At 36.8% G+C, this 27,385-nt stretch overlaps 2 protein-coding genes and 1 pseudogene across 3 annotated transcripts in view; 1 reads left to right on the plus strand and 2 right to left on the minus strand.

The window, feature by feature from the left end:
- The window catches only part of B3GNT2 (UDP-GlcNAc:betaGal beta-1,3-N-acetylglucosaminyltransferase 2), a 185,448-nt gene extending 160,367 nt beyond the window's left edge, over positions 1 to 25,081 (minus strand). The window contains exon 1 of the mRNA XM_032410892.1: positions 25,060 to 25,081. The gene's annotated coding sequence lies outside the window, so the exon portion shown is untranslated. The remainder of the gene's footprint in view (positions 1 to 25,059) is intronic.
- Positions 1 to 27,385, minus strand: part of COMMD1 (copper metabolism domain containing 1) — a 193,673-nt gene that overhangs the window by 65,461 nt on the left and 100,827 nt on the right. For both annotated transcript variants that reach the window (XM_032410895.1, XM_032410894.1), the window contains exon 2: positions 25,060 to 25,341. In XM_032410895.1, coding sequence (XP_032266786.1) covers positions 25,060 to 25,323 — 264 coding nt within the window. In that variant the 5' untranslated portion in view covers positions 25,324 to 25,341. The remainder of the gene's footprint in view (positions 1 to 25,059; positions 25,342 to 27,385) is intronic.
- Positions 20,500 to 21,367, plus strand: LOC116636261 (annotated as a pseudogene).

A 27,385-nucleotide genomic window follows, 5' to 3' on the forward strand; every position in this document is an offset into this window, starting at 1 on the left:
AAGTGTGTAGCAATGCTGCTAGCAAAATATTTGTGTGAGCCATTTTATGCTGGGTTTTTGTTGTTTCTTCTTAAAATAAGACCTAGAAGGAAAAAAAAAAAAAGACTGTGGTCTTCCAAAAAGAATAGCAAACTGGAATGTAACTATTTTCTTCTTGCCTGTGCTACAAATCATCCATGGGAGCTGAAGCAAATACTATTTTCTGTCTCTCAGCCTTTTCATTTGTTAATAAGGGATTCTAACAGCCATACCACTTACCTCATAATATTATTATAATAATCTGATAATATACATCAAAGCATGATTTAAAATCCTAAATATCATGTAACCTGTACATTGTGAAAGATACCCATTTTACCAACCAGTCATTGCAAATAGGTTTAATTTATCTTTGTTAACTAAACTTGAACAGATTCCATATTAACTTACCATTAACTAAAGAAGAAAAATCCCTATACCTTTATGCTGAGAAACCATCCTATACTAATAATAGCCAAGATAGCTTGCGTATAACAAGCTCTTGCTCTCTTTCAACATTACAGATATAGAACTGAAAATCTTCACCGATCAGAGGTCAATGTCAATAAAAACTTATTTCAATTGCCTGAGCAGTTTTTCAGTTGAGCTTTCAATTCTAACATAACAAATTACGTATTAAAGTAAGAGTGGGGAGATATATAATGAAAACTTTCAGAGAAAGCATTAAATGAGAGGTGTTATCTTGTTGAAAGAATACATATCAGTATACAAAATGATACAATTCATTCAAGCATGGCAGGGAATTCCTACTCCACTCTGTCCAAGGCCCTGTGCTGCAGAGGTCTGTGCTGTAGTGACTTGGACCTGCAAGCAGTTTAACACACACACACAAATTTTTAAAGTAGGCTCCACACCCAACATGGGACTTGAATTCACCACCTTGACGAGGTCGAGTCACATGCTCCACTGACTCAGCCAGCCAGGCGCCCCTGACACAAACTGTTATCAAAACCAAATACTGAAATCTTGTTCTAAGTTCCTGCTTGTTCGAAGAACTGAAAGAATTAAACATGTGAAATGTCTTACACAGAACAGTTTTTGGCTGTTTTGAGCACAAAAAGTATGATGATAAAGCATGTGAACTGGGTTTCATGTGCTAACTGCCTAGAGTATGACTTCTTATTTAGTATATGGCTGAACTGGAGCTCTAACAGTCTAGCATTCAAAATCATAGGATGAGACTTTTCATTTTTTTTTTAAAATGATTTCTCCTTATAAATCAAAGGGCAAAGACACTTCCAAGGTTATGTACATTGAGAAAACTTTACCAGTGATCCATGAAACATATCTTTGGGGACTAACCATTATACTGCAACTGCTGTGTATTTTATACTCTAACAACTTCCTGTTCAAGGTTAGATATGGCCCAATTATAAAATGATGAGCTGAGCCCTGAACATCTGGAAACATGTGGGAAATACTGAAGGAGAGTTTATTAGTTACTAGTGGAAGGTTAAACTAAAAGGTGTGAAGGGGAAAAGGGCTGGAAAAGACAAGAGAATTATATATACAGCAGCTATGATGGAGCAAGCAAAAGCAGCCAGTTCAAAGGGAGAGGAGAACGGAGTGAGTGTGCAGAGAGAAAGTGTCCATAAAGAAAAGAGAAGAAAAGAAAGTGATAGAAACAGAGAGAATAAAAAATAGAGGGTCAAAAAGAGATTTGAATCCTGGAGCAATCCTGGGGCTAACTAGGCTCAGTTCCAGTCCACATGTGCCCTTATAATAAATCCTCTATACTTTGACATAATTTGAGCGTGACTATTAGGGAAACCAAAAGGACCAAACTTAAATCCATCTCCTACCTGACATTTCCACCCCAACAGGCTGAATTTCTAAATTCATAATCTCTTTTGGTACATTTTCTAACTTCAGGTTTTTTTTTTTTAAGATTTATTTATTTATTTGAGAGAGAGAGGGAGGGAGGAAGGAGCTGAGGGAGAGAGAGAATCTCAAGCAGACTCCCTGCTGAGCGTGGAGCCTGATGCAGCCCCATTCCCACGACCTGAGCCAAAATCATGACCTGAGCCGAAATCAAGTTGGACACCTAACCAAATGAGCCACCCAGGCACCCCTCTATAACTTCAGTTTTTATCAAAACTTAGAGGTTGGTGGTCACACCCTTTTATGGGTGTCCCTCCTATAACGTGATGACTACTATATACACTAGCTGACCACCTAAGATTCAAATTTAACAACTAAATGTAGCAACTTGAGAGCAGGGCAATTTAACCAGTCAAATGCTTGAGTCCTTACTATGCAAGGCACTTCTTTTTAAGGAGTAACTTTTAGGGGCACCTGGGTGGCTCAGTCGGTTAAGTGACTGCCTTTGGCTCAGGTCATGATCCCAGGGTCCTGGGATCCAGCCCTACATCGGGCTCTCCACTCAGCAGCAAGTCTGCTTCTCCCTCTCCCTCTGTGATCTCTCTCACTTTCATTCTCTCTCAAATAAAATCTTTAAAGAAAAAACAGAGTAACTTTTAAAGAAGAGATTTTTCTGTTCTTCCCTCTCCTGATTCAACATTTTCACTCCCCAAAAAATATGCAACACCTGCCTTTGTTTATTAATCGAGGAGAAAAGTGAGTAGAAGTGTAACTAAAGCATATCCTCTCCGCAGAAATCATTTAAGAACTATGGTTTCCTCATCACTTCTGGTAAATTAGTCCTTATACCGGATATTCTTCTTTATAAAATTTTTTATTATTATTAACATATAATGTATTATTTGTTTCAGGGGTACAGGTCTGTGATTCATCAGTCTTACACAATTCACAGCCCTCACCACAACACACCCTCCCCAATGTCAATCACCCAGCCACCCCATCCCTCCCACCCCCTCCATTCCAGCAACCCTCAGTTTATTTCCTGAGATTAAGAGTCTCTAATGGGGGGTGCCTGGGTGGCTCAGTCGTTAAGCGGTTGCCTTTGGCTCAGGTCATGATCCCAGGGTCCTGGGATCGAGCCCCACGTCGGGCTCCCTGCTCTGCGGAGAGCCTGCTTCTCCCTCTCCCTCTGCCCCTGCTTGTGTTCCCTCTCTCACTGTGTCTCTCTCTCTCAGATAAATAAATAAAATCTTAAAAAAAAGAGTCTTTTATGGTTTGTCTTCCTCTCTGGTTTCATCTTGTTTCATTTTTCCCTCCCTTCCCCTGTGATCCTCTGTCTTTTTTCTCAAATTCCTTGTATCAGTGAGATCATATGATACTTGTCTTTCTCTGATTGACTTATTTCGCTTAGCATACCCTCTAGTTCCATCGACGTCGTTGCAAATGGCAAGATTTCAAATTTCTGATGGCTGCGTAATATTCCATTGTATATATATATATATATATATATATATATACATCACACCTTCTTTATCCATTCATCGGTCAATGGATATCTGGGCTCTTTCCATAGTTTGGCTATTGTGGACATTGCTGCTATAAACATTGGGGTGCAGGTGCCCCTTCGGATTACTACATTTGTATTTTTGGGGTAAATACCCAGTAGTATACCAGAGATTCTTGTTTCCAAAGAAATAGGGAAGTAAATCAGGTCCTTCTATATTTATGCTTTTTTTAAAGTTAGTAAAACAAAACAGAACAGAACAAAAACTAAATACAGAGAAGTCATAAATGACCCAGGAATCTAAAAAGAAGATTTAAGGTAATATACTTTTATTTCTGCCCTGTTTTAAAGAGGCTAAACCAATATAAGAAGAGCAAGAAGGGGAAGTCTATATGAGCCTATTAGGTTCCACTAAAGTAAACAATTTCCAATTTCAAAGAATGTACTTTGGGCTTTGGAAAAGCATATATAGCACTTTTACTAATATGAGTCAATGGTTTTTAGAACAGTCAAATTTGAGGTAATTCTTCCTAAAACCAATTTCACAAAATCTGAGTATTATGGGCAGTTTTAAATTTGCTAATCAATCAAAAGCATATTCTGAGTATTTTCTACCTATTCAGTATAAGATATGTATCAGACAATTCCTGTACTCAAAAAATTTTAAATTTGGGGGCACCTGGGTGGCTCAGTTGGTTAAGCATCTGCCTTCAGCTCAAGTCGTGATCCCAGGGTCCTGGGATTGAGCCCTGCATCGGGCTCCCTGCTCCCTGCCTGCTTCTGCCACTCCCCCTTGCTTGTGTGCTCTGTGTGTGTGTGTGTGTGTGTGTGTGTGTGTGTCAAATAAATAAATAAAATCTTTAAAAAAAATTTTTTTTAATTAAAAAAATTTTAAATTTAACTAGAGAAATAAGAAACCATATTGTGAAAGAACTTACAAATTATAAAGGGACATGTAACTAAGTGATAGACAGTGTCATACAAACCAAAGTGCCTGTATAGGCACTGGAGACTGTAAAAAGAAAATGAACCATGTAGTAAAAAAGATCATTCCACAGCAGCAATAATCAATTGTTGTCAATGTGAGAGCAGATGTTCTTAAAAGCAAATTTAAAGGAAGCTAAAGCAACGCAGTTTCTATTTCTGTCAGACAAATGATCACTAAGGACGGATGGAGTCCCACCATCCTTTTCTTCATAATTCATTAGAGATTAAATTCTGTTTCTCAAAACACAAAACCATTTTTATTTAAAGACCCACAAAAAATCATAAAAGTCTTCAAAAACAAAATTCAGTGCAAATGTGGCATCATTAAAATAAGTAACCAAATAAAATTTAGTTTAACATAAATGGCAATAGGATCCAGAGAAAAAGTAAACCAAATGAAAGATGATACCCTGGCTCTTCAGTTTAATGTAAAAATGAAAAACCAGATATGAATTAATAAATTTTTAATTACCAACAACTTTCACTGGTGAAGCACATTTAGGGACAAGTAGTATTTTTTTGTTTTTATCCTACCAATGACTATTATGCTTCTTAAAATGTTTCAGTCAAGCCAATAACTGGGATTAAAAAGTATCTATGATCTTTAATAACAGAATTCGGTACTTAAAGGATGAAATATGAAACAGTACCTACTGAATGCATTTGGGTTTCCAGGTAAACTTGATTAAAAAAGAAAAAGTACTCATTAACACAGCGGCATTCATTTAGGACTTAATCATATTTTATCTTATGAGGACTGGTTCACTAGAATCAGGGTTGGTTGTGTCTAACTACTGTAAGGATTTACAGAGGGAAGTAAAAAAATAAATCTAAAAGCAAAGGCAACCCAACCAGAGCTGAGGCTGGCAGGTGTGGGGCCAGACTGAGTACAGTTCCTTAGAGGAAAGATAAAGGCAAAGAGAGGCAGATAGTGAGATGAATGTGATGCCTTTTTTTATTTTTTTATTTTTTTTACTGGGACAAGCAAGTTCTCAGTGCTATAAAAGATGAAAGGGATAGTCAGTTAAGAGGTCAAGAAACCAAGATCAATTGCTAAGAAAGCTAAAAGAGTAGTGAGGCAATGACCAACATGGCCAGGAGATGAAACACTGAGAAAACATTTTACAACATCTCAAAGATAAACTTAGCCTGTATACTCCCCTTTATTAATCATTTGAAATTCTAATTAATGATACTAGCTATCAACACTTTTTGAATAACCGGTCCTTTGTTAAGATAATACTAAAAAAAAGAGAATCACCTGCATATATAAACTGTAAACCTACACTGAAATCCTGGAGGCTTGTAAATACGTTGGTTCTTTCTAAAGCTCAAAATAAATGGCAAAATAATATATTTTGGATATTACTAAATAATATGCTCAAATAAATGCCAAATGTTAAAATTAAGGCTTCTAAAGCATCAGGGAATATTTTCAGTATATGCTCTGTTAAAAGACTATGTATATGACAAAAAAAGATAAAAAATGGTGCTCAGAAAAGAGAGGAAACACCACCACCACAGATGAATTCTTCCCAAGACACTGAAACTAAATCTGATCAAGCCTCTTAAATTAGTGGTTCTCCATGGGGGCAATTTTTGCCCCTGGGGGACATTTGGCAATATCAATAGATATTTTTGGTTGTCACAACCAGGGAGGTGGGGAAGGTGCTATTGGTACCTAGTGGCTAGAGATAAGCAATGCTGCTAAACATTATCCTACAATGCACAGGGACAGTTCCCCACAACAAAAAATTATTCAGCAATCAATCAATAAAGAGCAAGAGTGGAGATTGAGAAACCCTTCTCTAGATCTAACAGGAAATACAGGGGTCAGAGAAACATGCAATTAAGAACTTCATGGGGGAAAAAAAAAAGAACTTCATGGGGATGCAATCAGCAAAATCTGGAACTTGGGAAACTTTACAGGACAAATGACCCAATTTCTTCAACAAATAAATTACAAGGGAGAAAAACAGGACAGGGGGATCTCCAGAGTAAAGGAGACTTAAAAATCATATCAACTGGGGGCCTGGGTGGCTCAGTCAGTTAAGCAACTGACTTGGTTTCAGCTTAGGCTGTGATCTCAGGGTCATGAGATCAAGCCCCATGTTGGGCTCCGTGCTTAGCGCAGAGTCTGCTTGGGACTCTCTCTCCCTCTGCCCCTCCCCCCTGCTCGCTTTCCCCCTCTCAGATAAATAAATAAATAATCTTTTTTTAAAAAGCAGGGGGAGCGGCAGGCAGGGGGAGAAGCAGGCTCCCCGCTGAGCAAGGAGCCTGATGCGGAACTTGATCCCAGGACCCTGATAATCATTTTACAATATATACAGGTATCAATCATCATGCTTACACCTTAAATTAAGTCAGTATCTCAATAAAATTGGGGGAAAAAAACTTAGTTAACAGGAAAAGAAATAACAGGTCAGAGTGATAGTAGTATAAGTTTGGGTAGAAAAGAATATTATAGTAAATATTCTAAATTTTCAAAATACTGTGCTGATATAGAGCTGACAGGCCCTGAAGAAGATACTCTGACATATACATAGAATAACTTCAAAGTTCTTCCCAAAAGATTCAATACAAAATTCCTATTTAAGCTCTCTGTAATGTAACCATCAACAGCAAAGGATCTATGTATAATTTACTTATGTATAGAGTACAATCACATACACTATAAGGAAATTCACTAGGCTTATAATTTAAAAATTTGTAGGCATTCCCTTTAGTTGAAAAAGATTGTAGGTCTAGCTTTTCTTTGTGCAGATTGCAAGTAAAATAAAATACTGTCTCCAGAAGATTTAAATCCAAACACAGTGCAAAGATTTCTTCCACAAGCTCATCACCTAAATACTGATAATTATAGTATAAAACATATAGGGAGAGCATTTTATGACCAAAAAATATTAAAATATTTATTAATATTTTATATATAAGTATATATATCACAAATATTAATAAATTTGAAAACATCAATGAAATAGTAATCTTAACTTCTTAGACTGTTGTCCAACATCCAAGAAAAAAATCCGAAATGTTATATCAGAGTCTAATGCCAAACCTCACTAAACTTCTCAATTAACCTTTCTGCTTATTACTAACCTAATATAATAAAGCATTTTCTTGGACACAAGCCAAAAAGCCCTCTAGCCTTTTATATAACATTTTAAGTAAACAAAATGAAAATAAACATTTTATTAAAGTGATTAAAAATAAGAGAAATAAGGGGCACCTGGGTGGCTCAGTCTGTTAAGCATCTGCCTTCAGCTCAGGTCGTGATCCCGGGGTCCTGGTATTGAGCCCTGCATTCGGCTCCCTGCTCATTGGGGAGTCTGCTTCTCCCTCTCCCTCTCCCTCTGCCCCTCTCCCCACTCGTGTTCTCTCTCCTTGTGTTCTTCCTCTCTCTCTCAAATAAATAAATTCTTTAAATAAAAAAAATTAAAAATAAGAGAACTAATTATTATTTAGGCTTAGAATTACTTTTTAGGAATAGGAAAGCAAAGCATTTTCACCACAAAAAATACAGAAAATACTAAAAAGGATATAGAATAAAAAATACACACATCCCCTCACCCAAAAATAATCTTCTAGAACATTTTTTGTGTATTATTTTGGCATTTTTTTTCCCTGTGCAAGTACATATGTATTTATAAAATTTGTATTGTGATGGTTGCTTAACACTGTGAATGTACTAAAATGTCATTAATGGTCAATTTTGTTAGGTGCATTTTACCAGAACAAAAAATTTTTAAATTTTGATTATACTATGTATACAGATATGTATCTTGCTTTTTTCCCCATACTGAACATAATTTCATGAATATTTTCCAATAAAAAATTACAAATAGGGGCACCTGAGTGGCTCAGATGGTTAAGTGTCTGCCTTCGGCTCAGGTCATGATCCCAGGGCCCTGGGATCGAGCCCCATGTCGGGCTCTCCGCTCAGTGGGGAGTCTGCTTCTCCCTCTGCCTCTCCCCCTGCTTGTGCTCTCTCTGTCTCTCTCTCAAATGAGTAACAAAAATTTATAAATAATTGTTCATTAAATAATTTGTAAAAACAATTTTTTTAATGCCTAGAGTATTTATTTGTAGAGTGGGTATAACCATTTATATGGTTATTCCTTTATTTTCCCTCACTGGCCCATTCACTCCTCTATTAATGGGCATTCAGTTGTTTCTAATTTCCTACCACATAAATTTCATAATAAATATTTGCATAAATAAATATTTGCTGAATCTCAGATTGTTTCCTTAGGCTAAATTCCTATGAGTACCCCTTTACCCCCACAACACACACACACAACTCATGTTTTTTAAGTAATAAAAGTTTACACTGTTAAAGCCATTATGTTTTTTTTTCCTCCCTTGTCCCATTTTCCTCTCTCTACTCTTCAGGTACCTACTATTCTGAATTTTGTTTAACATTCCCATGCATATTTTTAAGTGATCTGGATATTTTTTAAAACTGTATATAAATGGTGTCCATGAAGAGCATCTACTTCCCCTGACTGCACAGAAACCAAACCCTCAGCTACCAACACTTACAATGGAGATCAAAAGACCCATAACTTTAGCCCCACTCATCACTTCGCTCTGATTCCATTTCAGGTTCACAGATAAGTTTATCTTTTTTAATGTGACTATGTCTTTTGAGTTTCTATTTTTTATTTTGTCACTTCTATTGGAGCAAGGGGGTATAAAGTATGAATTTACAAGAATTATGTTATTCAGAAGTATCCCCCACTCAGTTGTTAAAAGCAAATAAAAGCTGGAGACTAGAATTAAAGCATTCCAAAGACAAGGTCTAAATATACTGCTAGAAATACTTTACCCTCATGATTTGTTCACCAAGTACACTGGTCCCCATTCCATGTGAAGGGAAAGGAAGCACTGGTAAATAATAGTAGAAAACTGATCCTAGAATATCTGACTTATACTTTCTAGAACCATCCTCCTTCACAATCAAAATTCAAAAGGTTAAAAAAAGGCAAAAACAAATTTCAAGAACTATTGTTTAGCAACTTTCTTAGGGACCTACAGAAGAATTAAAAACTCCATTATAGAAAAAAATTAATAAATAATCTATACCCTGAATTAGATACTGCCTGTCCTCCATGTATAAGAGCAAACTTACACATTCACAGGTTGGGGTTCCTTTACCTAAAATATATGGCAAAAAGAAAAATTCATTCAACCCCTACCTCATTCCATATACCAAATTAACTCAAATGGATCAAAGACCTAACTCTAAGAGTTACATAGGAGTATATCTTTGTAGCACAGATTTGGCAATGGATTCTTAGGTGTGACATCAAAAGCATGAACAACAAAAGAAAAACTAGGTAAACTGGAAAGAACCAAAGTTGTGTCGGTGTTTTCATCTTTCCTCTTAATAGAAAGGCTAATGTTAGAAACTTTATGATATAAAAGGCATTAATCTCCTTGACTCAGAGTTTATATGAAGAGGAAACAGAAAATTTTCCCACCAAATCCAGCATATAAAATAACTGAGGCCATGCCATTGTCAATACTTCTCCAATTCTATACTCTTCATTTCTCTAATCTATCACTGACCCCCTCCAACTTTACCTCCCTCACAGTCTTTATTCACTTGCCCATTAAAGGTCCAAATTTCTCAAAGTTCTGCTCTTGGCCTACCTTCTGTTCCTCAATACTCTCTTGAATTCAATGACCACTAAACAAATGCTCATAATTCCCAGACCTCTCCTTTTACCAAGCCTACACCACTGAAACCCAGACCACAGATTTCCAAATTCCTAATAAAAATCTCAAGAACAATTCAGCAACAAAGTAGCCAGAACTTGTTGGTTCTGAAGGCTCTCAGTCTCTCTAGATGCAAACAATATTAAAATAAGAAATGGCTTCCAAGCAAAATTCAAATCCAAGGCATTGCCAAGAAAACATGGTCTAAAAGATGAGGTTGAGAATGTAGCTATAAAATTCTTTGTCATAACTTCAGAAAGCTCTGAGATGGTGCTTCTAAGTACTATTCAGTTAGACAAAAGGCCTTTTAAAGATTTTAAAGTACAACTCACAGATTCTTTTAATCAAACACTAGAGCTTCCAACAAGCTAAAAGCCATTGTCCCTTAGCAGAGACCCAAGATAGAAAATGGCTTATCTCACAGAGATTTCTAAGTGTGGCTTCTAACTAATGGAGTGAGTTCAAATAAGAATTTATAGAAGATCCATAAGGTTTTTTAAGAGAATTACATGGGCAGAAACACTGCCCATTTGGACCAAAAGAAACATGAACTGTACAAAATGAAGAGTCCTTTAGACTTCCAAACATCTGTAGGCAGGAAATGGGGAGCGGAAACTATACAACTGCATATACAGGCTACCTTTCACAGAAAAGGAAAGATAACTCAAAGTGTAGAACCAAAAGCCCAGGAGACAAAGCTAAGAGCCATGGAGAAATTCCCAGACTTTGAATTCTAATCAAAGAACTACCAACCTATGTCTAGTTGAATTTCAGAAGTGGCATGAAGTAATGGCACCTCTGTGACAACATTTTCCCTCTTTTTTAACAAGACAGCCTATAGTCTATAGGGTTATCTTTGTCTGGCCTGACCACTGTATTCTGGGTGTGTAGGGAACAGATAATTTGCCTCTTTGGTTTCACAGATCTTCAAATAGAGAGGTAATGTACTCAAGGAGCTGAAATTAAGGAACTACACCTAATGAGGCCTACACCTAGACTTGATTTAGATAATGATATCCTGGACCATAAGCTGATATTATAAAAGGAGAGAGTTGCAGGATATTGGGAGGGGGCAAGTATATTTTACATGTGAGAGGAACATCAATAATTTTGACCAGGAATGTACTATAGTGACTTAAAATATGTTCACAAATTCTTTGACACTTGCTTCAAAAGGTGGAGCCTAGTTCCTTCCCCTTGAGTGTGGGCTAGACTTAGTGACTCAGTGCCAAACAATAATAAAAAAGTAACTTCCAAAGAACAGAGTAGGTAAAGGGAGAAACGGTTAACTTTACAATGGAGAAACTTGGTAAACACTAACCTTAATATGTGATGACAGTTAACATCAACAGTCAGGTCATGTGGATTGTATGTACCCTCTAATATGGTGTGACGAGAAAGGCCCTTCACCTCTGTTGTAATTTTTCCCAAAACCCGTAAATCCAGTCTCACCATGAGAAAAACAATAGACAAGCCCAGATTGGGGGACATTCTACAGGATATCTAGCTGGTATGCTTCAAGACTGTATGGTCATAAAAAATAAGGAAAGATGAGAGACTGACACAGACCAGAGGAAACTAGGGAGATACAACAACTAAATGCAATTTAGGTAGTTTAGTCAGCAACTTAGTGGTACCCTGAATTGGATCCTGGAACAGAAAGAGAACATTAATGGAAAAACTGGTGAAATACAAATAAAATCTGTAGTTTAATTAGTAACAATGTACCAGTATTAGTTATTTTTACAAATGTACCATGGTAATACAAATGTTAACAAGGAAAACTGGATGAAGAGAATAAGGGAACTCGTTGTACTATCTCTGCAACTTCTGTGTAAATCTAAAATTATTAAAAAATAAAGTTAATCTATAACCTTCTCACCCCCTGCCCCCAAAATCATACCTATTTCAGAGGTTGGTAAGAGGACTGAATAAATCAATGCACAGAACAGTGCTTGAAGCCATGATGAGAATATAATAAATAACAGCAATTACTGTTCTTATATTAAATATTAGTAGATATTTGCTAAATGGATGAATATTAAAACACGACAACAAACCAAAAAGAGCTAACTTCATTAATTCCATACTTGTTATACTGCTCTATTCCTCATTATTTCCCAGCAAAAATAAACTATGACATATACTTACTTTTTTTTTTTTAAAGCAGAAGTTATGGTGTACAAGTCAGTGACTAAGTCATACAAGGCACTGTGGCCTCCTGCTTGCTTTTTCTTTCTTGGATCACTCACTATGGAAGAAACCAGTTGCTATGTCACTCTATGGCCAACAACCAGAAGGGATCGGAGGCCTCTTCCAACAGTCACATGGGTGAACCTGGAGGCAGATCCTCTAGCCCCAATCCCTGGGGTAGCTATAGCTCTGGCCAATATCCAGTGCAACTCAATAGGAACCCTGAGCTAGAATCACTTAACTAAGCTCCTCCCAAATTTTTATCCCAACTCCTTTGTGAGATAATAAATGCTTGTTATTTTATGACCCTAATTTTAGGGGTAATTTGTTATACAGCAGTAGATAACTAATATATGGATTCTCTCCCTCATTAATTCATTCAAAAATTTATTGAAGGTATAAACTACCAAGACACTGCAGTGGACCATATATTGATTTTGCCTGTACAGTATGCCTAATTCCTCTGGGAAACTACTCCTCACCTATTCCATGTAGTATCAGCTGTCAACCTACACCCTACCGTGCCCTTGGTCAAAGAGCTGGACAAATACTACAAGCTTAAAATACCCTAATTCCTGTAAATAGTGACTTCTCCATGAGTAGCTATGTGATCTACACAGGAAAAATAAGAATCAGTCTTTAATCAATACACATATATTGGTAAGAGAGAAACATCTCTTTCCCCTGGTATTTCTAAGCTGAAAAGATGAATCTGGACCTGATAACCATCATCTTACCTCCATGGGGAGTAAGCTTGTTTACAGAATGACATGAACAAAGCCAAGAGATATCTAAAGCCAGGAACCATGTTTGGGCTTCTTAAGTACATAACCCACTACCCTCCTTTTTTGCTTAATTAAGTTAGACACTAATATAGGTGCTTTGTTTTATCTTTTAAATCTAAGTTGTATCAAATGCTAAAGAAAAGTTCAAAATATCCTGAGAATTCAGATTATCAGAGCCAGATGATATAACTGGAGAGAAATTCAAAAGAGAGGTATTCAGTATTTCGGACTGTGAAGAAGAGAGATCTTACTAAGTGAAAATGGGGAGTGGATAAAGAACATTCCAAGCAGCAACAGGAAAGGTTATGCATGTATGGAAAATATAGTCCTGCTTGGTTGGACTGTACAATATAAATAGGTGATTGGGCATGGGAGCTTAAATTATATCCTTAGACGACTAGGCTGTTTCCTTTAAACTAAGAGAGTATATGAGGGGGAGGTATCACAGGATGACAGATCAAATTCATTTTGTGATCAATATTGTTTGAATGTGACCACTCATTTAGCCACGTACTCACTAGCTTTATCATCATAAATCAGTTCATGCTTCTCTACTGTATCCATAATACTATTAAATGACTTATTAAAATTCAGATATACTTCCTTTGTTTTTTACTTCCTCTAATCTACTTACATTAATAACCCTGGCAATAAACAGGAAGTTGAACTTATTCAGCAGTTAATCTGAGCTGGTTCCTAGTGACTACCACTCATCATTTACTGCTACCTGCATCTTGGGTGATACTACTAAGCTCTCTTTAATTAATTACACATAGAGCTATCAGGAAAGTTCAAAAAAATGAGAAACCTGAAACTTAGCTTCCAAGTTCAAAAGTCCTACTTTCTACTTCCCCAAAGGGGAAATCATTTTTTTAAAAACCCATACAAAAGTGCTAAGAATGGCCTTAAACCATATATAAAAATTAACCAAAATGGATCAAAGACCTAAATGTAAGAGCTAAAACTATAAAACTCTTACAAGAAAACACAGGGGAAAAAGTTCAATGACGCTGGATTTGGCAATGATTTCTTAGATATGACACCAAAAGCACAGGAAACAAAAGAAAAAATAGATAAATTGGACTACATTAAAATTAAAAATTTCTGTGCATCTAAAAAGTGATTCACCAACTGAATGTGAGAGAATATTTGCAAGTCATGTATCTGTAGGGATTGATACCCAGAATTTATATATAAGGAGCTCCTACAACTCAATAATGACACCAAAAGCAACAACAAAAAACAGGTTAAAAAATGGGCATAGGTCTTGAATAGATAATTCTCCAAAGAAGATTTACAAATGGCCCATAAGCATATGGAAAGATGCTCAACATCACTAGTCATTAGAGAGTCAAAACCACAATACCACTTTGCACCCATTTGGATGGCTATTTATTTATCTAATTACTTATTTATATTTTTGAGAGAGAGAGAGCATGCAAGCAGGTGGGGGGTGCAGAGGGAGAGGGAGAGAGAGAATCTTAAGTAGGCTCCATGCCCAGCACAGAGCCTAGCCTCAAGACCCTGAGATCATGACCAGAGCCATAATCAAGAGTCGGATGCTTAACTGACTGAGCCACCGAGGCATAGATGGTAATTCATTAAAATAAAGAAGGAAAGTGGAAGAAGGAAAGAGGAAGGAAGGGAGGGAGGGAAGAAAGGGGAGTGGAGGGGAGGGAAAGGGGAGGAAGGGGAGGGAGAGGGGAAGAAGGGAGGGAGGGAGAGAGGGAGGAAAGGAGGAAGGGAGGAAAGGAGGGAGGGAGTGTTGACAAAGATGTGCAAAATTTTGAATACTCATGCATTACTAGAAAGAATGTAAAATGGCGCGGCCACCGTGGAAAACAATTTGGTAGTTCCTCAAAAATGTAAACACAGAATTACCATATGATCCAACATTTCCACTCCTAGGTATACACCCAAAAGAATTACAAGCAGGGATTCAAACAGATATTTGTACATCCATGTCCATAGTAACATTATTCACAATAGCCAAAAGGTGGAAACAACTCAAATGTCTATCAATATATTAAAGGATAAATAAAATCTGCCAATACATACAATGAAATATAACTCAGCCTTAAAAAGGAATGAAATTCTGACACATGCTATGACATGGACAAATCTTAAGATATTATTCTAAGCAAAATAAGCCAGACACAAAAGGGCAAATATTGTATGATTCCACTTATACAAGGTATCTAGAGTAGGGAAATTCATAGATACAGAAAGTAAACAGAAGTTACTAAGGGCCAGAGAGAGGTAGGAATGGGGAATTATTGTTCAATGGATGTAGCATTCCTGTTAGGGATGATGAAAAAGTTCTGGAAATAGAGAGTAGTGATGCTCACACAACACTGTGAATGTGCTTAAAACCAATGAACTATACACTTAAAAATGGTTAAATGATAAATTCTATGTTATGTATATTTTACACGATAAAAAACAAGAGCTAAGAATGAGCTTGGGCCAGAGGCCTTCTACATTCATCTTGGCAGTAGAGCAGTGGCATACATGGAATGAAGCCCACAGCCAACCAGCCAATATACAAATACTAGCCAAACACAAGCAGTTTCAACATTGCTGAGGAGGATAGACTGTCACCCTGGGTTCGGCATAAAGAACTTACATCTAAAAATTATTTCCAAGTCCTATTAAGGCTTGGTTTCCTGGCTTCCTTTCAAGCACCCCATCTGTCCACAAGAATAGAACCAGAGAGTCTGAACAGCAACAATCTGAAAGAAGTCCAACACCAGAGGCTTTCTGTTGGCAGGCTACTAGTCAGAAGCTGAGGATTTCAGCAGTGCCAAAGCCCCATTCTCACAGGGTCAATGAGCTTACAAAGACAAACACTCAAATCTCTCTCTCCCTCTTTAAATCATTTTACTGAAGTATAATATACATACAGAAATGGGCATACCATAAGAAACAATGATTTCTTTCAAAGCCTATTAGGAAAAATTTAAGCTCAGTAATCTCAAATGCATCTCTTTATAAATTTGGAGTTTAAAAATAAAATTACTTCAGCACAAACAGCATTTTTTTAACTGCCAAATATTAAATCATTACTTTTAATTCATTTTTTTTCCTAAGTGGAAGGGCTAATTATAGCTATCAAAAAACTCAAGTTCTGTATTGGATGGTCACCTTAGCAATAAGACTATTTAAAGACAAGGATCATCAATTTATACTAACATACATGCAAAAAACTCAGAGTTATCGCTAATTCCTCACTTTCTTTCCTTTTCCACATGCTTTCCAACTCATCTCAAAGCAACTCATCTACATTCAAAACATTTCTTCTGTCTGCTCACTTCTTTCTACCTTGACTGCTAAAATTATCTCCCTCTGCTCTGCCAACATCATCTCACCTGGACCACTACAATAACTCCAAGTGTTCTCCTGGCTTCAATTTTTTTGGGGGGAGGGGGCACAATACTGATTTTTATGTTATCCCTAGGCTTAACAAACAAATTTTGAAACATGTTACAATGAATTTTAAAAAGGAAGAGAACTGTCAAAATTGTGGAACAGAGGTGGAAATGTGGAATGGAGATTATCAGAGGTCTACATAACCCCATTTGGAAATGGAAGTATTAATTTTGACTCTGTTCATTCTGGATACTTAGCCTTTGGTAACAGAATGAGGGATGGAGTGTTTTGGTTTTTGCTTTGTTTTCACCTTGAGATCCCATTTTACCTACATATTATCACACAGAGATCTGGAAGCAAAAAAGAGAATTGCTTTTAATGTGCAAAAAACCAATTCCAACCTCAGTGATATGGGCGGGGGGGAGGGTGGGGATCTTGGTGTCATGGCTTCACTCTGAACTGTGCTATAATCCATCCTTCACACATGAGTCAAAGTGATCCTATAAGAACATATCACATTGCATCATTCCTTTGTTTGAAACCTTCTAATTATTTCCTATTATACTTAGAATAAAAATCCAAATTTCTTACCAAAGCCAACTTCTTGCCTTTCCTGTTTCCTCTGCGTTTTGCACTTCTAGATCAGCCTGCCTCCTCAGAAAGCCTTTCCTCACTCAAGCTAAAGCAGTAGCCCCTTACTTTGAGGTGAGATCTGGGCATCCATAATTTTTTAAAGCTTCCTGGGTGAGTCTGATATTCCGTGATGCTAAGACCAGTGCACTAAGAGTCTTACTTTTGCTTGCAATAATTTTTCTGTCAATTTACTTCTTGCTACTTCTTACTGCCTGTGGGTTGAGAAACTGGAAAACCAACATGTAGGACGTGATAAAAAAAGAAATGACAATCATCAGGAACCTGTACTAAACCCTACCAAAGGTCGTACCTAGCTGTTAAATGCAAGTGGTATGTTCATAAACTCTAAAGAATCTGTACTGCCTGTACCAACTTTTCTTAGTTCATGACTCTCAGCTCTGAATAGGAGAGCTGAAGTTGTCAGAGAAATCAAATGCAAATGTTACCTGCTCACAACTGCCTTCCCTAACTTCCTGGGTAAAGAGGGTTATTCCCTCTTCTGTGCTTTGGTAAGGTTCTTCAGTTTCTGATATACTTTCTTACACTAATTACTACTATTTTTCTTTTTCTGTCAGCTCCATAAGATAAAGGATTTGTCTATGTTGTTCACTGATATATCCCCAACACCTACTGAGAGTCTGACACACGGTAGATGCTTTGTAAATAATGGATTCAGTGATTCATTTACTCATTCAACTAATATTTACTGAACATCACGTGCCAGACAGCATCCTAGACCTTGAGGATACATCAGTGAACAAAACACTAAAAATCCTTGCTCCCTTATATGCTAATGTGGAGCACAGGCAAGATTAATAAGTAAAACAAAATATATAGTATGCTAGTTAGAATAAGTGGCAGGAAGAAAAAATACAGAAAAAAAAACTAATCTATGATAACAGAAGGTACATCACTGGTTGCCTAGGAGTTGGGGTAGAGAGAGGGATGAACTATAAAGGGGCACAAGGAAACTTCTGGGGGCTGATAGACACATTCTGCCTCTTGACTATAGTGGTAATTTTACAAGTGTATACACCAGCCAAAAGTAATCAAATTGGACACTTCAAATGGATACAGATTATTGTATGGATATTATGGCTCAATGAAGTTTCAAATAATAAAGCAGGAAGTGGAGGACGGAACTTTTAGAAAGATGGTCAGTGAAAGCATTAATGAGAAGGTGAATTAGGAAGAAAAAAAAAAGATGTCAGAAAAGTGGAAAAGCTATTATTGCAGATATCTGAGGGAAGATCAATCCAGAGAGAAGGAACAGCAAATGCACAGACATGTTCCACATGCTTGACATGTTCCACAAATCAGCAAGGAAGCCACTGGGTCTAGTTAGAGAAGAGTGAGTAAGGGAAAGAGCTATTAATCTAATTGAGATAGGAAGTCACTAATAAGATAAGAGCCATGAATACATGATTTGCTCTGTTGATATACTACTGTGTGTTGAGAATAAGTTAAAGAGCAGATGCAAATAGACCAGTTGGGAGGATGTTGTTAACGATCTAGGAGAGCAGTGTTGGTGATCTGAACAGAATAGTGGGGAGGGAGGGTGTTAGTGAGAAGTAATAAAATTTAAGCCATATTTTAAAATTAAACCTAGCAGGATTTGATGATGGACTTGATGTGGGTGTGAGAAAATGAAAGGATATAAATTGGAAGAATGGATGTGTCACTAACTGAGATGAAAAAAATGAAGGAGGAACAGGTTTAGGAGGCTTATGAGGAACTTAATTTGGGGCATATTCAATTTTTTGATACCCTTTTCACATTTAAATAGAATTCTCAAGTATGTCATAAATATATATCTGGAATTTAGGGGAAAAATCTAGTTTGAAGATATAATTCAGGAGCTGTTAGCATATAGATGATATTTAAATCCATGAAAATGGATAGGATAACCTAGGAAGTGTGTTGTACGTAAGAAGAAAAGAGGACCAAGGACCCAAGGCCAGGGACACTCCAACTTTTAGATGTTGGGGAAATGAGAAGGAGCCAGCAAAAGAGATCTAAAAGGGGGAAAGAAAAGAGCAGACTAGATAGCTAAAAGGAAAATCAGGCAAATGTGGTATCCTGGAAGGACAAGTGTTTCAAAGAAAAGAGAACTCAAGTAGGTCAAATGCTCATGGGTCAAGTAACTGCAATCTCAAAAGGCTGTTACTTAAGACCAAAATAAATGCAAATGCAAAACACTGTATAAATTTTTAAACAATGACTTGGCTAAGAAAACCAAGGACTACATTAATAGTAGAGCAAACTAATATTTAACACATTAAAAATATGAAATACCACTTATTACACAATAAGAAGTATAATATATAAAACATACTCAAAATGTCTACTTTTCAATTGGTAAATTATCAACTACTGAATAATTCTGATTTTAATCTTTCATAACTAGATGACCACTTTAAACTTACATTTTCCCCCATTAACTATAACCTATTCTGTTATGTAACTATCCATTTTAATTTATAACAGTAAAAGCTTTTTTTGCAACTTTTTTTTCTGTTTTGGTAAACATTTCCTCTGTACAAGGTATTTTTTTGCAAATAGCTAATTCAGAGTTAGAATTTAAATTTTAAGCTTTAGATCTCCATGTTTGTTTTTTAGCAAACATGAACACAGTAAAAATCACAGTGGCTTTCAAGGGAGACAAAACTTCTTATTCTTTTTCTTTTCTGTGTGGTTACAGACTTTAGGCATTGTCTTCTATAAATGATTATCTTGGAACTGTAAATTTAGGACCTCAACTTTAGAACACAAACTATTATGAAACACACCTTAGAGCTACAAAAAAGGGTTGGCCCATTCAGAACTAAAGTTTAAATAAACTCCATGTTCTAAACCTGATATAAAATATAAAATGAAAAATTTATTTTAAAAACTCCATTCTAAACTGATTTAATAATCCCCAAGTTGTTAAATTTCATCAATCCCTAGCGACAAAAGGTGGTTTATTACATTGCCTTCACTAATTTCTGTGGAAGTTATCCTTTATTACATCGCTAAAAGTGAAAACAAGCTTAAATATAAGAATTACCAGAAATAGGCCAACCACTACAGCTTATATAACCAAATGAGATATCTAAGCTCCCCTTGGTAGGTATTTGGAGTAAGGCAATATGATCTTAAAATGGTGACTGAGCATTGATAAAAACAATGGCATTTTATTTATTCTCTATATTCTATCCTTATATTTCATTTTTTAAAAAGATTTTATGTATGTATGTACGTATGTATGTTTTGAGTGTGAGCAGGGAAAGCGGGAGAGAATCTCAAGCAGACTCCACACCAAGCACAGAGCCCCAAGTGGGGCTTGATCCCATGACCCCGAGATCATGACCTGAACCGAAATCAAGAGTTGGATGCCTGACTGAGCCACCCAGGCACCCCTATCCTTTTATTTCTCCATATATTTATACACACACACATAAAACCTATGTATGTACATACGTGTTTATGTAAGTGAGAAAGAGTGTCAGAGAATGTGTATGTGTTTTAATCTTTGCTTCTTTTCCTATGACACAAACCAGGGAGTTGTGGCGGCATTGCTCAAGCTGGTGAAGCTACAGTGGTATAACAGAGCTCAGCTGTTAATAATAATAATAAACTGGTTATTAATCACCCAAGCTCGAGAAGGATAATGGCAGACCTGGGTGAGGCACATGAAGCAGAGTTGGTGGCAGCCAAACAACAAAAGGTGCATGCAGTTCACTGCACGGGTGTATCACATCTTGGAGCTGTGCTGGGATAAATGTGTGGAGAAGCCAGAGAATCGCCTAGACTCTCCCACTGAAAATTCTCTCTCTAGCTGTGTGGGCTGCTTCACTGACACTACTCTTGCTATCACCAGTCAGGCTGCCCAGACTGTACAGAAAGAACAGTAGGCCATCCCCAGGGAGAGTGACAGAAGCAGCAAAGGACTTGTTATTAAGCAGACTGAAGGGCAGGGGAGGGGAGGTTGTCTTCCCTACGTCTGCTGAAAACAGACCCAAACCTAGAGGAGTGCTTGGTACACTAAATCCTAGTCTAGAAAAGGCAGTAACATTAGCCATTTTTTAGAAAGGCAAAAAGAAACAGAGCTTTGTATTTCTGATCTCTACAGGCAGGGCACTTCAAAATGTATACCAAAGAACAATTTGGTGGAAGATAAGAGGAACAATTTATCACTAAACGGTTCAGCACTGAGGTTGTGGCTAAATGTTTCCTCACAAAATGTTTTATTGGTCTTGAAAAACAAGAAGTCACAAAAAAGGGGTGCTTAGCTGGCTCAGTCAGAAGAGCATGTAAACCTTGATCTCAGGGTTGTGAGTTCGAGCCCCATGTTGGGTGTTGAGATTACTAACAAAAATAAATTCTAAAAAAAAAAGTCACAAAGGAAAAACCAACACATCTTTAAAAAATACCAAAATTCAATCTTTAAAAAAGAAATAACCATAAATGAGACTTCACTAAACATATAAATTATCCCCCCAATAGTTACTATTTAAAAAAGAAGACATTCTATGATAATTACATTCCAGAAGAAAACCACAACATGGAGTTAATAAGTACATTAAATAACAAAACTTTCCTAAAGACACATACCAGATTCCAATAGTCCTCAAGGCTTGGGGACCCTCAGTGATTTATGCCCAAATATGATAGGATCTCAACTGTACAAGTAAAGCACTTGTTCTTTTCTTTGTACATGAAATGTTCACCTCAAAGTGTTCTATGTTCTTTCACCATTGAATTCATGTTTTATTCTTGCAAAATTTTTTATTTCTGTTGGAGAAAAACATTCTAAGAAAAGTAATTAGTTCACTAGTTCATACTCATTTTCTCTAGCTCTGTAGATTTCCATAAATGTATACTGCTTTAGTTACTTCTCTATTACTTCGGCTTCCTCATCTTCCAAAAGTTTATTATATTGTGTTAATAGAAAAAAGCCAGTGCCTGTACTTGGTCACTTATCACCAAATGTAGTTTTTGGACTAAAGAAAGAAGTAACACAGACAAACTAGCAGGAGAAAGCAATTTAAATAGAGAAGGGAAGACAAAAAACCCACCACTACCACATCTAGTTCCTGAAGAGAGTCCCCAAGCACTCCATACATTATGGTAACTAGAAGTACTATGCCAACGTATATTGAATTCTCACTGTAAAAATTTGATACCAAGCTCTATTTACACTTCAATTCACATTGTTTGGCTACCTTTAATACAGTGGTTCTCAACTCTGGATGAATACCGGAATCACTAACTTTAACGAATACTGATACCCAGGTCCCATCCCCACAGATTCTTATTTAATTGGTCTCAACACCGTCCTAAGCATGAAAAATTTTAAAGCCCCACAAGCGATTCTTATGTGCAGCTATCATTGAGAACAACTGATTTAAAATGACATAAACTGAAGACAGTAATTTAGTTACTTTGGGGTATATCAATACACACATATGTACACACACAGAGTTCAAAAAAGTTGGTCATTCTTCTTGGAAGCAACCTCCCAGTATCTTAGAATCATTAATTCCCTCACAAGTTCATTCAATGTCTACATATGAAAATAACTTTGACTTTGTTGCCTATAGATGTTCTAAAAACTGGAAATTTGATATAGTGGAGTACTTCATAAATAATATTTACTTAGAGGCTGACAGAAGTACTAACCAAGGATCCAGGTCTCACAAAAACATTTCCTATAGGATTTGGGCTGTATGTTTTATTGCCAGCCTAGGTTGTATTATTGTTTACTTTTTTTTACAACTTTTCTTAAGAATATATTTGCAGTCAAAGGATTTTGTGGGTTAAAGAGCAATTTCAGTATCAATGCTGTCGACTACCTTATTTTATTATGAACATGTTTTTTTGGCTCCTAAACGTTGGTATCAATGGTTTTTGGGGAAAAAAAAAATCAATTTAGTGATTTCCATTTTAGTTTTCATTTTACCACATAGTACCTCTGTCTAAAGGAAATCATATCTATCTCAGATACCTTCTCTAGAAAATGGGGATAGACTACTTTACCTGTGTAATTCATCAGGTAAGTGCTTAAGGACTCTCTGACTTCTAAGATCTGTTGATTATATTGTGATAGGTAAACTTTCTAGAAACATCAATGTCCATTTATTTACATATTGTCTGTTGCTGCTTTTGAGCTACAACAACAAAGTTGAGTACTTATGACAGAAACTATACGGTTGTCAAGCACAAACTATCTGGCCACTTAAAAAAAAATTTACCAACTCGTTCTAACTGATCACAAAATATCCCTGAAGCTAGCCAACATTATTTGTAATGTTTAGATTTACTGTTGGCAAAATCATTCTACACTTAAAAAAACAAACAGTTGAATGCCACTTTGGGTAACAAGATCAAAGAAAAAACTTTAAAGATTTTCAAGTAGATTTAAAAAATCCCTGTGGTGATACCCAATAAATCCAGATGATATAAGTTACTAAAATCAAAAGGCAGTTTAAGAAATAATAGGAAAATAGCAAGTTAAAGTATTTTTTTATTAAAAATTTTATTTTATTTATTTATCTGACAGAGAGAGAGAGAGAGCAAGCACACAAGCAAGGGGGGGGGCAGCAGAGGAAGAGAGAGAAGCAGGCTCTCTGCTGAGCAGGGAGCCCAACGCGGGGCTCGATCCCAGGACCCAGGTATCATGACCTGAGCTGAAGGCAGATACTTAACCGACTGAGCCACCCAGGCGCCCCTGCTCAAGTTAAAGAAGTATTATAACAGCTTTCTAGGAATGTCTTAAAATAGATATGCATGTTTTCATATTCCTGCCCAAATTATAAAAACTTAAAGACAAAATGAAATAATCACTACTGCCAAATAAAAAATGAATAGCCTATACAAATGGCTAGTTAAACTTAGATATCCAAGTATACTTAACACATAACACACCTTTGTAATCTGTCAGATTTTTGATCTAGGAACAGTAGGAGGAAGGCCATGTATGACAATGGTTAAGAGAACGGACTTTAGGGTCAGACAAACCAAAGTCAAAAAAGGCAATAGCACTATTTTACAAAAACTGTATAAAAGATTCTCCAAATGTATTTTGAAAAAGAATTATTTTTTAAAGGAATTACCTTTTAAATTAAAATTAGTGTTATTATGGAACTACAAACACTGAAAAATCCTAAGAAACTTAAGAAAGGAATATGTAAGGGAAACTGACAGCTAAAAAAATGCTCTCATCTGTAGAAAAAAAATAAATTTCTATTATAGGATGTAACAGAAGCACTTATTTGATTATTTATCTGAAAATAAATCTAGTTAGCTAATTCAGTGATCTGGGTTTTCTCTTCCCAATTATGGGTTGCTGCTTTTTTCTTTTTTTCTCAAAAGGCATACACCAGGTCATTAAAAGTCTGATCTGGCAGTCATCTGAAGCACAAACTGAATGACTTCAAGAAAAACAATGTAGATGCCAAAATCATCTGCTATAATGACGATGGAAACTGCAAGAAAAAGAGGACTGTTTTGTAAATAATCAAGATCAAATTAAAAATTATTTGTGGGCTCAAGGATAGAGATAGCACACTTAGGGTCTTTAGGAACAAATACTGTAATTAAGATACACTGCCAAAAAAGATGACTTGGTGAGACAGTTTTGTTCTGTGTTGTTTAATCTCAATTTCTGCTCTTTATTTAGCATCTCTATCATTGCTTTAAAGATTCTGACCAAACGCCAAGAATTCTGAGATCTAACCAAAATGGAGTAGTAGCCAACTTCTGTGCAATCACCCCAATGACCCATTTTGTACTTCTGAGATAACTGCCAGGACCATGAGGCTGGTTTCCAGATTCTATCCAAAACTGGGAATATCCAAATTTTCAGATGATTCCATATCTGAAAAGGGATTCTAGGAAACAGGGTCTTTTCCTATTATTCTTATTATCTCTGCAAAGAAGACTGTTACATAAAATCAATCTGAATATATAGCTAACATGTAATGAGAAATATAGTTTACAGAAGGAAATTAAAGTTTGATTTACCTGTCCACTTTTCCCTATTTCCAGCTCCATTATAGCAACAGGGGTGTGAATTTGAGCTGAATGCCTTGACTGCGACTTGCCGTCAATTCTCCAACTCAGGCCCCGAAGCCCACTATCCCAACGGCTCTGGTTCATTAGGCTCTCTCGAATTTTTGTCTTGTGGCTCTTCCAGAATTTGGAAATGACAGCAGCTTGGTCAGATGTGATCCCACCTTGCTTTTTGGTTTGAGCGGTCAAGAATGCCTCCAGCTGGTTGAAATCCATGTCTGCAGATGCAATAGACTATAATGACAGAAAAAAAAATAAATTTGAATTTGGTAAATAAATAGAAAAAGATAGCTTCTTAACTACAGATCATATTTTGAATGATTATTAAATTGCCATTGCTGTTTTTATTTATTTATTTTATTTTATTTTATTTTATTTTTTTGACAGAGAGAGACACAGCGAGAGAGGGAACACAAGCAGGGAGAGCAGGAGAGGGAGAAGCAGGCTCCCCGCCGAGCAGGGAGCCCGATGCGGGGCTCGATCCCAGGACCCCAGGATCATGACCCAAGCCAAAGGCAGACGCCCAACAACTGAGCCACCCAGGTGCCCCGCCATTGCTGTTTTTAATTATTTTATTTATTTATTTGAGAGAGAGAGTAAGTGAGAGAGAGCAAGCTCGAGTAGAGGAGGAGCAGAGGGAGAGGGAGAAGCAGACTCCCCACTGAGCAGGGAGCCCAACATGGGGCTTGATCCTGGGACTCCAGGATCATGACCTGAGCCCAAGGCAGACGCTTAACCGACTGAGCCATCCAGGCGCCCCGCCATTGCTGTTTTGAGAACAGTAAGCTGCTACATAAACTGAAGTGGAAAATCATCAAAGGTCTGTGGCAATGGAGCCTTCGAGAGGACAGTGACTGTTAATTATCTGGTCTCAAGACAAGATTTTCCTTGCCTCTTCTTTGGTATTTCCTTATCCTCCCCTGGCCATTGGGGTTGGCATGAGCTCCAAACCAGACAAATCATAGTTATCCTCCTTTCTCTGGACACAACAGCTGATCCAAATCAATCTCCTAATTTAGAGCAGGAAAAGAAATGGTCTTGCCTCTTGGGGTCATGGTATCAGAAAAACATGAGGCTAGGATGCAGACTGCTCTCTTTGATCTTTTGGCAAAGGCGTGATTGCAATAAAAAGAATGAAGCCAAGCAGAGTTGAGAGTGGGTTCTAAAGGAGTGATATCCCTGCTCTATAATCCCCAAGGCCCTGGTTCCTGTAAACCTTCCTTCAATTCCGTATGCTATCTCAGCATCCTTTCCACCTTCAGGTACCAAAAAATTTGATTTACTATTCAAGATAGTTTAAGCTATATTCCTATCATTTAGAACCAACAGTTCTGACTAAACTTGGGCAGTAGCATTGAGAACAATGAGTGTGAAGACAGTATACAAGCATAGTATAGGTAGAGGAAGTAGGACGGGGCTGAGAGACAAACATACTGCCTTTCATTCTTCAATTAATGTAAAAAAAAAAAAACTATATGATAAATGTAACAATGTTTGATAAAGATATTTCACAGTATAATTCAAATAAACATCATCATAAACACCCAAATTCTCTAAGCCACTCAATAGAAACATCAATTTGTATAATATACTATAATTAAGTCAAATTATTTCTACTAGCACTTTGCTTCACAATATCACATCACAATGTAGATGATTCATATCATACTTTTCCTCAAATCATATGAAGGTATCTATTTTGATATAACCTCACCTGTGACAATTTATTTTGGTTGGGTCCCAGTCAATAATATATTGAACTGGGATCAATTCATCCAAATTTAGAATAATCAGAAATTAAATAAGGAACTGATTGTGGTTCGAGTTCAAAGTCATCAATTTTCATTTATTCAAGAAATATTTGAATAGGTACCATGGAATAGACACTGTTCAAGGCATGCCACCTCTATCCACCAGGAGCCTCAGCTGGCAGCCTGGTACTCACTTATTCCTGATTCTTGCCCCCTCCTCCACAACTTGAATTAGTGGTTTTCAACACTGGCTGCACATTAGAATAATGAGGTACATTTTTTTTTTTTAAGATTTACTTATTTATTTGAGAGAGAGAGAACTCGAGTGAGCAGGGGGAGGGGCAGAGGAAGAGAAAAGAAGAGTCTTAAGCAGACTCCACACTGAGCACGGAGCCCCCATGTGGGGGTTCAATTCCATGACCCTGAGTTCATGACCTGAGCTGAAACCAGGAGTCTGATGCTTAACCAGCTGTACACCCAGGCGCCCCATGAGGTACATTTTTAAAATATCAATGCCCAGACTCTGG

Source organism: Phoca vitulina, unplaced genomic scaffold (assembly GCF_004348235.1).
Source record: "Phoca vitulina isolate PV1807 unplaced genomic scaffold, GSC_HSeal_1.0 scaffold12, whole genome shotgun sequence".
Taxonomy (NCBI): domain Eukaryota; kingdom Metazoa; phylum Chordata; class Mammalia; order Carnivora; family Phocidae; genus Phoca; species Phoca vitulina.